The sequence below is a fragment of the Merops nubicus genome, unplaced genomic scaffold (genome assembly GCF_000691845.1).
Source record: "Merops nubicus isolate BGI_N331 unplaced genomic scaffold, ASM69184v1 scaffold5292, whole genome shotgun sequence".
NCBI classification, from domain to species: domain Eukaryota; kingdom Metazoa; phylum Chordata; class Aves; order Coraciiformes; family Meropidae; genus Merops; species Merops nubicus.
Genome location: NW_008592731.1, coordinates 3,834 through 14,667, shown reverse-complemented (window position 1 = coordinate 14,667; position 10,834 = coordinate 3,834). Strand labels below are relative to the sequence as shown.

General features: G+C 37.9%; 1 protein-coding gene across 1 annotated transcript; it reads right to left on the bottom strand.

Annotated features, from left to right (window-relative positions):
- Positions 1-1,053: 1,053 nt before the first annotated feature.
- TMA16 (translation machinery associated 16 homolog (S. cerevisiae)) lies at positions 1,054-8,606 on the bottom strand (the record flags this gene model as incomplete). Its single annotated transcript, XM_008935226.1, has 5 exons — positions 1,054-1,192; positions 2,769-2,811; positions 6,333-6,481; positions 7,580-7,664; positions 8,569-8,606. Coding segments are annotated over 5 exons (454 nt in total), but the record flags the coding sequence as incomplete, so codon positions are not given.
- Positions 8,607-10,834: the final 2,228 nt, after the last annotated feature.

Here is a 10,834-nt window from a genome sequence, read left to right as displayed (position 1 = left end):
ACTGTGGTGGGTGAGTGCATGGACTTGTTCCTCCCTCTGGTTGTCTGGCACTTTGGGTCTCTGGAGTGTGATGTGGGAGTGGAGGGAGGAGCTTGGCTGCTGGTCTGCCTGATAATTATATCATTTTATGTTGGGCAAGTAGTCAGGAAGATGAGAGGTGCAGACTCCCCAGTGCCAAGCACAGGGGGATGATCCCACCCCTAACCCTGCTGGCTACACTAGTTCCAATACAAGCCAGGCTGCCATTTGTCTTCTTACCCATCTGGCACCCTGCTCACTCATATTCAACTGGCTGTCAACTAGAACCCCTGAGTCCTTCATGCATCAGGCAGCTTCTCCACCAGTCATCCCTCAACCTATAGTGTTACATGGGTTTGTGGTGACCCAAATGCAGGCCCTGGCCTTGGCTCACCCATTGGCCTTGGCCCATTGATCCAGCCTGTCCAGCTTCCTCCATAGAGCCTCCCTAACTTCAAGCAGACAGCACATCCACTGAACTTGGTGCCATCTGCAACCTTACTGAGGGAGCTCTTGACCCTCATCCAGATCACTGATAAAAGTTATTACACAAAACTGAGCCCTGGGGAAGAAACACTTGTAACTGGCTACCATCTGGATTTAACTCCATGCACCACCACTCTCTGGCCCTGGTCACCCAGCCAATTTTTTTTATCCAGCAAAGTGTATATCCCTCCAAGCCCTGAGCAGCCAGTTTCTCCAGCAGGATGCTAGAGGAGACTGTCAAAAGCTTTACTAAACTCCAAGTAGACAATATCCTCATCCACTGACTGAGTCACCTTGTTGTAGATGTAAGGACACAAGATTTTAAGTATTTATTTATATTAAATCTCTTTTCTCCAATAATATACAGTTTGCATAATAATATACTGTTTACTCTTTACCATTGGTACACAGTGAGCTCATTAAAAAAAAAAGGCAACTATCAAAGCCTTTGCAAATATAGTTAGAATTTATTCTTGTTTTCAGTGATAATTAAAATAGGTTTTCACAATTCCCTTCAGCTGTTTCTGCTCTTGAATCAGCCGGTGCTCATTAGGCCATCTCTTCTGCTTTACTCAGTTCTTCTTCAGCTCCCACATCTGCCACCTCAGGGAGACAGAAAGCAGCATCCCTAGCTGAGAGCTTTTTCATTTTGATGTTTGGCAGTTTCTTCAGATCACCATCCCATTCTCTTAAAGGAAAAAAGAAATAATGAAAAACTATTACCAAGAGAAATAGAAGAATGGCAGAGCTAATTCACCTTTCCTCACAAGATGCTACCTCAAGTGAGGCTGCTCTTCTAAATTCTATTTATCAGCCTCACTGCAGTATGAGTAAACACCAGCCTTTCCACCTCATCTTGTGCACTACAGCAGCTGTAATTTCCCTGTGAAGAGAGACACTTTCAGATCCGACATTTTGATGAGAAAAGTGTATGATTCACTTAATTCTCACAGACAATTTGTATCCCAGGTACTTTAGGCCACCTGCTTGTAGGTTTGACACACTAAACTCACAGTCCTCTAAGCAAGGGGAAGGCTTTTTGGAAGAATTTCTTCATCTGGATGCTCAATTTGCAGAGCTGTTATCACATGTATATGAAGTCCTTCATTATGATTTATGGTGATTCTTAACATCTGTTAACAACTTGTATGACTGAGTTCAAGAGGACACAAAGTATTATAAACATTAATTCACATAAGTATATTATTTCAAAAGGCTGTGTGAAGGAGGAAGGGTTCATTTAATAAAGTAGCCCAAGTCAAATACTGTACTCAATTAATAGAATGCTTTGCTTTCTTCATTATAATAAGTGCACTTCATGGATAATTTTTCTCAAGGGCAAATGTCTTTTTGCCATTTAAAAGATTACCCTTTTTGCAGCACTAGGGTATTAAAAGAACAACATCTCTATCCCAGTACAAGAAGTCAATTGTGTATTTACAAACACAGAAGCCAGTGGCCTGTCTGTGCTTTTGAGACTTCTGGCTTTATGCCAGCATCCCATAAGTGTGGCTTCTGGCTGCACAGGACTCCTAGTAATTAGCAGTTATAGCATTTCTTGCAAAAGAAAGTCTTTTTTTTTCCTTTGAAGTGTCTCACTTCACAGAGTTGTCAGCAAGAGTGTTTTAGTCAATCCATTACCCAGGCATATTAGCTTGCTGGCCCAGATGAGCCAGCAGCAAGTCTCACAGCTCCCAGATCTCTTAATTGGACGCAGCTCATCAATTCACTTAAGATTTTCAACTAGCATATACACACAAACACTACTGTACTACACCAGGAGTTGTATCTCAGAAAGCCAAGAACCTAGTGCTGGTTTAGTTACTTACAGTTAGAACTTAAAGAACATAGGTCACCATGTTACGTGACTGTTTCAGGTAAGAAAGCAGTATAACCCCATTTATCAATAAGTCTATCTCTTCATCCTTAAACACTAACAGAAAATGCTGTAAACCAGTGAACAGTGGAGAATTTTAGGTAAAGAGAAAATATTCTGTAAGAATATTGAAAAAAAAATTAAGTTTCAGAAATGGAATGCTGAATGTTGAAGCCTTCTAACCCTCCCAGGGTTATGCTGAACTGTCACCAGTGTTTAGCTCCTAACAGCCAAGAAATGCAGAAACAGCAACACCACCCTTACTCTGCTTTCAAATGGCAAACTGAGTTCTACAGGGATTCTTTAAGAAAAAAGCCATACAACATGTCAAACTCAGAAACTGTTTTGCATAAAAAAAAAGATTAGCATTGATAATAAAAGACCTTACCTGAAAAATTTTAGATGCTTTCTGTTCATAATGTCTGGGATTTCTAATGGGAATTAAATTAAATGCTATTAGATATGTTACATTGTTCAGGTAAGTCTAACTGCAAAGAAAGAAACGTGAGCTGTAGGGTTGGGCATGTTATTTCAGGGATTACAACACCAAGAAAATGAGAATGAGGATTCATATCAGAAAGTTTGTACAGCAACATAAAAGCAGGAAGACCTCTCACTGCAAAAGAAAAACACCCAGGAACCATTCCAGAACTCAAACATAGCAGTTCCTGAAAACCCAGTCCTGACAAATAATAAAAAGACTGTGCTCCATTTTCTCTAAATTGACATTCGAGAAATAACGTTTTAAGTACTTAAAGTTTCCCTTTAAAAAAAGTCCAGTGAAGAAACTAGAAAAATTATTAATTTGTTATTTGTTTTAAAAGCCTGCCTAACACCCTCAACTGTGATCAAGGTCTGATTATGTTTGTTTTTAACAGACATTCACTGTCCCACAATAGACAATTCTGCTCTGCAGAGCTTGCTATACAGATGCACAACAGATAAAAGGGAAAATAAGAGATCTTCTGTAAGATGAACATGCTTAGGAGAGAACATGCAAGGTAATTAGAAGCAAATTATCAAAAATGTATAAAGTTCGGATGAAATAATGATGGTGCTTTTCAGCTGAAAGCATGCTGATGCTGGCTTCCTGTAATATCTAGAATTCCCTTTCAATAGCTTTGCTATAAACATGTAAGACCAGATTAAAAAAAAACCAGCCATACACAAATGACAAAATCAGGAAGAAAACTGCAGTACAATTAATGTATGTATGTTTAAGCAGTAAGAAAGTGACAAAAAACTGCTAACAAAACAATACAACCCCAGACAAACTGAATATTCCCTGCACTTTTTTTTTTGAAGACTAAAATTTACTAAATTATGATTTTGGATAACTATCACTTTTGTAAACAGCCAGTAAAAAAAATAAAAAATTCATTTACATATAGATATATAGCTAGATAGATATGTGGCATCAAATTTTAGGACATTCCTAAATGTAAACATTACATATCATGTGGTTACTTCATAGCAGATGCACATCCATACAAGAAATACCTGAGTTCAAGAACAGAGGGGAAAAAAGCCCAACAAATACTAAGTCACTTATGAAAGTTCCATTGACTACAGCTTCCAGGGATAATAATGAGCTAGAGCACAGAAGCACAGTTTCCAGCTGAGTTCCATTTATCCCCCATCTCTAATTACAGTATTTAGCAGCAGCTATTTTCTCGGAATGAATATTGTCCTAGACAGAGAGCAAACCCTGCAGCAGCTGTGATAACAAATCATAAATGATTTGAGAGTGTACTTAATATGTGAAGTTGCACCATGCTCTCTGAATGCTTTACTTGCTAATGCTATAATAGCCTCAATTTTGCTGATGGTATTTCTGGATTCTTCTTTATTTTTATGTTGTACTTGTGCATTTGACATCTTCCCATCTAGCCCTAATGCTTTTTTCCTGTCAGCATTCCACAGAGCAGCAAGGAACACAGGAAGAACTAAAAGTTAAAAGCAAAACCAAAGTGGAGGTCTTCTACAGTTGAGCCATTTGATGACATTCAGATACCTATTTTCCTACAACTTTCCCTCCCACCCCTTCTAAGAAATAAAGATTACATATGAAGTCATACAGGTACTCCTGAATTCCTCTGCCACTGCAGCTTGTGAAAGTACTAAGCAACAATGACAACATTTTACAGCCATTTGTTTTCTCTACTGGTACAGTATAAATGGGTGGATAGGGGAACATGATCCACAACCCAGATCTTGCTTTGCTTTGTATCCTAAGCACAGAACAATGTAGATATCTCAGGTCTTCCATGACATACTTTCACTTCTAGAAGAACTAACTGTATCTGAATAACACTTTGGCATTAAAGCCACGTTCATTGCTCAGCTCCCACACACTTATTTGTATAAAGCAAAATACATAAATTTCACTACTAGTTTGTAGTCGACTCTCCTCAAAACAATGCTTTGCTTTTTGCACTTTCATTATCCTTTTGTCTTTCTTCCCTGTTTCACCAGGTTACTGCTGCTTCCCTTCAGCCTAGTTCCCAGTGAGCAAACTTTCAGCCTCCTATTTCATTTGTGTACTACATCCAAAACTAGGAAATACTTTTAAGAAGAATTAAAGTGTTTCTTCTTAAAGAAGACTATGCACCTTAGAAGTAAAATTTTCAGCTCCGGTGCTTATGTTGTGCTTTTCACATGTAACTGCTCCTCAAAAAATTTCACTGGCACAGACAGCTACCCCAAAAGAAGATAAATGGTAACAAAAAAGTCCACAAAAATATCTGATGCTACGATTTTACTCAAGCTTGTGATAATAGCCAAGGTGAACATTTTCCTATGAAAGCACTCACAGTGCTTTCAACTAGGCTCTGAGCTACTTATTTTCCATTCCAAATCTTCAGAGGTTTTGTTGGGTTTTGATTACTAAGAGATTATGTGTTAGGGCCTTCACACAATGAGCACTTACACTCCCTCTAGTAAATAAAAAAAAAGACATGCAACTCCTTTGCCCAAGAAGAACAAGAGGGAACATAGGGGGATCTTGTGCATTATCATTTATGCATGAACAATAAAGCTTGTACAGTAGATGTGTCACAATAGCCCAGGACTTCTGCCTGGAATGCCTAAATTTTAATAGACGAACTCTAGAAATACACAAAATTTGGAAATAGGTCAGTATTATAATTTCTGCTGCAATTACCCTCCCACGTGAAACGTATCTCAACCTTAGAATGAGAGGTCTCTCTCTGAAGATGTTTTAGGCCCACGAGTTCAGAGGCTTTGGTTCTCTTCAAGTTCATGAACTCAAAAGCCCAGTCCCTAAGGATACGGAACCTGCTGGAGTTCCTCACGGCACTGGTCCACCCTGGTGGAAAGGAGCAAGTCAGGCCAGATGTTTATCCCCAACAGTGACTTTGTGTATTATCAAAAGAATGTTAGAGAAAGCTGTATATAAAGACTTCATTGGCACAAGGCCAGCTAATAAAGCCTACATAAAAAATGATTTAATTTGCAGAGAAAGCAATGCTGGTTATATTCCCCATGTGAGCAAATAAAGTCTTCATGCTGAAGCTTTTTAAAACATGCATGCCCACTGAAATGCACTGTTAGAATAAAAACCACTTTGTATAGAATGAGGATCCAAGCAAGCTGCTGAACAAAATGTGTGTTTGAGACAGGTGCATTAAATCATACTTCAGTTTCAAAAATGTTATATGTGTCTGCACTAGAGAGGCAGTACTAGCAAAGATGCATGAAGGCAAAGTAATAAAGCAGAACTGTAGATTAGATCTCTGCCATCTTTTTCCTCCTTTTCTTCACCCTGTCCCTCCTCCCAAATGCCTCTGCAAGGCATGAATACCTAGTGGTTAGTTAATTCCTCTAGAGACATAAAATAAAAGATAATGCCTAGAAATTTCACTTAGATTTTAGCCTTCTGAAGAGGAGGAGAAGGTGTGACCCCAGGCTGATGTCTAATGCTTTCACCTACCCATCCCATAGCCCTGGTAGAGCTGCCTCTCACGTTCTATGGTCTGCTTGATGACAGTTTCCCGTGAACCGTGCTGTCTTCCTTGTCTGCCCTTAATACTGTTCTGTAATTCAATCTGCTCCAATTCCTCATCGAACCGACACATATACCTGAAAGAAACAAAAAGCACTTATGCTAGATGCAGTCATGAAAAACCTTGGAAAACAATTACTTTAATAATCTAAGAACTTCTGTTACTATTTGTACTTATTTTCCAAATTAATAAAACAAGTTTCTTAGAATTGAACTACTACTTTAATCTGCAAAGTGGGAGCTCCATTTAGAATTTCATTTGAATCATATGCAGCTTGCAGAAGGATTAGAGTTTTTATCTGCCTTTTTTGTTTTTTTTTTTCAAACATGTTTAAACTTCATGTTTGCATAAAACAAAACTCTCACATGCTTATAATTCACCTGCTCTGGAAGACCACTGTTAAATTCAAGTATTCCTAACTTTTAATTGCTGAATTTCACCACCTCGATAATAATTTTTAAAGTAAAGTTCTTCTTTGCTTGTGTACTTCATCATCTCTCAAACAGCCAACCAAAAATCTAAACAGTAAGCTTTTATTGCCTTTGCAGTATCACCAGCATTCATCAGCAGTTTACAGGCTTCATGAGCAGTTGTAGGAAATATGTCAGAGCTTCTGAAAGGAAACTGATAACAGTACACCTGTAATAATAATACTTATGTGATTTAGCTGGCAGGTGAAAATGGTGACAAATCACAGGCACATACATCCACCAGCACAGAAATAACTGAGTCTCTTCTCAGCAGATTCAATGTTGGTATTGCCTGCCCTAAAAATTGATCCACTTGACTCCTGCTTAATCTTTTCAGCAAAGAAAATTAAAGGAGTAAGCAGAATGAAATCTGCATGTTTCAGTGGCACTGAATAACTCAACTAGCAAATTTATGCAGTTGCTACTGTTCAAATCATTAGTCCTCCACACACTACAAAAGCAAAGATATACTTAATAAAAAAAAAACAACAAACAACACAACTTACTTCATTAATTCCAGTGTGAATATATACATCTTTCAACATAAAAGGAACCTCAGCTGCAACAAAATCAACTATTCGATATGAATAGTTATATACAAAATGTCCTTCCCTGAGTCATCATCACAGTACAGATGTTATTTAAGAACATTACTTTAAAAGACAAATCCAGCTTTTTAATCCCATTTTTAACGCTAGTCTTACTTTTCAATTAGCTCACCAGCCTCCCTCTTGGTGTATTCAATTTTGTCAGGGTCAAGGTGACTTTGAAACCATTGCAATTTTTCTCCTGCAAGAATAAACTTAACATTAATGACTATAACATCACTGTAGCACCAACACAGATTAAAGTTCTTCCAAGTTTTAGAAATAACCCCCCATTTTTCAAGATTTTGAATGGCATCTTAAGATTTACTAATGTAACAGGTATGAAGGTAGCTGTAATAGAAACATTCTCATATAATTTCAGATGTATTTTATGCCTTCCTTAGACATAAAACTAGGTTACACTTTGCTTTACTAGAAATTAGTGTTTAAAATATCCCTGTATCAATTGATTAAGGTGGAAACTCAGCAAGGCCCCACAGGGGGAAAAAAACGCCAACACCATGGCCAAGCAAAAGTTCAAATCATCACAATTTTTAGACAAATGACACTGAAAAGGAGCAGTGTCAATCATAGGAAAGATAAAAGTATTCTAACTGTGTCTCAAAGTTTTGAACTTACTACCGCAATGTGTCTGTTACCTATATCTACCTCTTTTACAAGCAATTAAAAACAAAAAGCCTAGGAAAGATAAAAGTATTCTAACTGTGTCTCAAAGTTTTGAACTTACTACCGCAATGTGTCTGTTAACCTACCTATATCCACCTCTTTCACAAGCAATTCAAAAAAAAAAGCCTGAAGAGAAGCACAATAAATGTGCACACAGATGTACAATACACAGGTTTGGGCTACCCTGCCCTGTTACCCTGCACACTGACTGAAGATCAGGCTGCACTGAGCCCCAGCGACAATCCCGAAGACACTACTCGAGGGAGCATGACAGGTACTTCAGCATTTCCACAAGATCTATTTTAGGGCTACAGAGTCAGATTACAGAAAGAAATTAGAGTATCTATTAAGTTGGTAAAACTTAAAATCTACGCTTACAAAGTGGAATACTACAGTCAGTAACAGAAGCTTCTGCTCACCAATGATACTCAAACGCAAGGCTTTGTCAGTCTTCAACCTAGCAGAGAAAAAGATAAGTTACCCAGGAATAAGTACCACAGAAATAATTACTTTCATTTACTTTCTCAATAAAAAAAAAAAAATCTGTTTTTTGAGTTACAAGGAAAGTCAAGACAAAATATCACATGGAAATATTTGTGGAATTCAGAACAATGTAAAACTTGTTCTGCTTCATCGAAAAAATTCTACTTTTTGGCAAAACTATTATCCAAAATTTGTCCAGTTTACCTATTAAGTTGAACAATTTCTTGGAAAAAATCAGGAACATTTTCTTAAGAATACAGCAAAAGGAATTTCACAGAAGACCTGCATTGTGATAATTTGAATATTGACAATGTTCTGCTGCTATGCTTGATGGGTTTGGGGATGAAGAACAAAAGACTGCACTGCACTCGTGCAAATTATCGTACAATGTGAAAAATACCATCCTGGTATTTAACAAATATATAAATAAATATTTAATAATAATTATAGTTTGTGCTCAACGAACAGTAAAAGGTAATGTGTTCAGAAACCAAAATGAACACCTTTATAAAAAAAAAGACAAAAAGAAAATCCATATTGAAGCATTTTTAAGTCCACCTCAGCCTCTGCTGGGACGCCTGAAGCCTCCTGTACTCTATGGGATATGTGTACACAATTCAGTTTGGGACCAATTCCCATCCTATTGAGCATGTATCACAGAACACAGATTTGCTAACAGGTAATGCAGAACTTCACACATTTGTGTCCTGTAGCTCTCAGATTCAGCCCCCAGCAATCAATGCTGCTGATTGTCACTTTATTTCCCAAAAGCAAAATAATACTTTGTTGGGAGAAGTATGAAATTTGTCACTGGAAAAAGGTATCTTAGTCATTCATGTTGAGAGTATATATTCAAGGATTTCTGACAAAATTGACTTTCAAAATTATTTAATAAGAAAACTGCTAAAGGATAAAGAAAATCATAACAGAGACCATTAACAAACCACAAATAACCCCAAAATTCAACACAGTACAAAGCTAAAGTGCTCCTTCATTAAATTCCTTGTACTCTGAGCAACCTGATCTAGTGGGAGATGTCCCTGCCTATGGCAGGGGGGTTGGAACTAGATGATCTTCCAGGTCCCTTCCAACCCTGACAATTCTATGATTCTATAGAATTTAGTGAGCATTTTAGAGTAACTGAAGTAACTCAGAGCACAGAAGTCTGAACCTGTCACAAAAATTCACATCAAAAGTGAAAGCCCTGCTTTCCAGAGACAAACGTGCTCGTGTCACTTGCCCACAAACCTGCATTATTAAAATAAAGACTAGCTTTTTCAAGAAATGTTTCATCCTCTGCAGAACATCTAAAATCCACATAAAAGCAAACACAGCATGTGTGAGCTACTAAGAATTCCATTAATGCATTCAATAAGTCTTTTTACTTCTATAGCTACCCCAGCATCTATAAAGTCTATAGTCTATGGGGTTTGAGTTTTATCACACCTGCCAAAACTACCACCAAGCTGGCTGAGTATTAGAAGATTTTACTGCTAAAACAAATTACTCTTGTTCCTGTGGGTTAAAGGACAGACCTGGATGAAGCTACATAAAAAAAATGGGCAAAACGAGCTAGATTAGAAGTCAGCTTTAAAACTCAAGTGTAGAAAGATGTCTTCAATAAAAATTGTGGTGGGAAGGTGCCTAATCCCTAGGTAGCCTACAGAGGGCTTACAGCAGGGAGTTTTGAAAGTAGTAATGCCCAAGAAAAGGACACATATTTCACATAGTGGAACTCCACAGCAGGAGTCCCTGCTGTGAACCAAGCACAGTAACACAGACAGGTGAGCACATCTGCAGAGCATTGCCATGGAGAAAACCACAATGCCTTTGAGAAAAGCTGCCCCATTAGAATTGTGAGCCATGTCACTTATCTCTGCTTTAAAGCACTACACACTACCATTTGCCCTTGTAAGGATCACTACCTCATTTATTTATCAAGATGATGAAGCATATAACCAGGTTTTATTCTGGAAGAAAAACCTTCCGTCTCTAGGTGTATACAACTTATACACCTCTAAGAATTAATGAACTGTAGGATCAGCTGTAGCATTATTGTACTTTTACAACTGTGAGAAGACAATAGTATTAGCAGGGAGCCTAATCACATCAGGCAAGTCAAGAAAAACCCCTCTCATCTCCTTCCATGCAACGAGTAACATGTTTTGCTCAAGGAAAATAGGTGAGGACAGGGATACAATC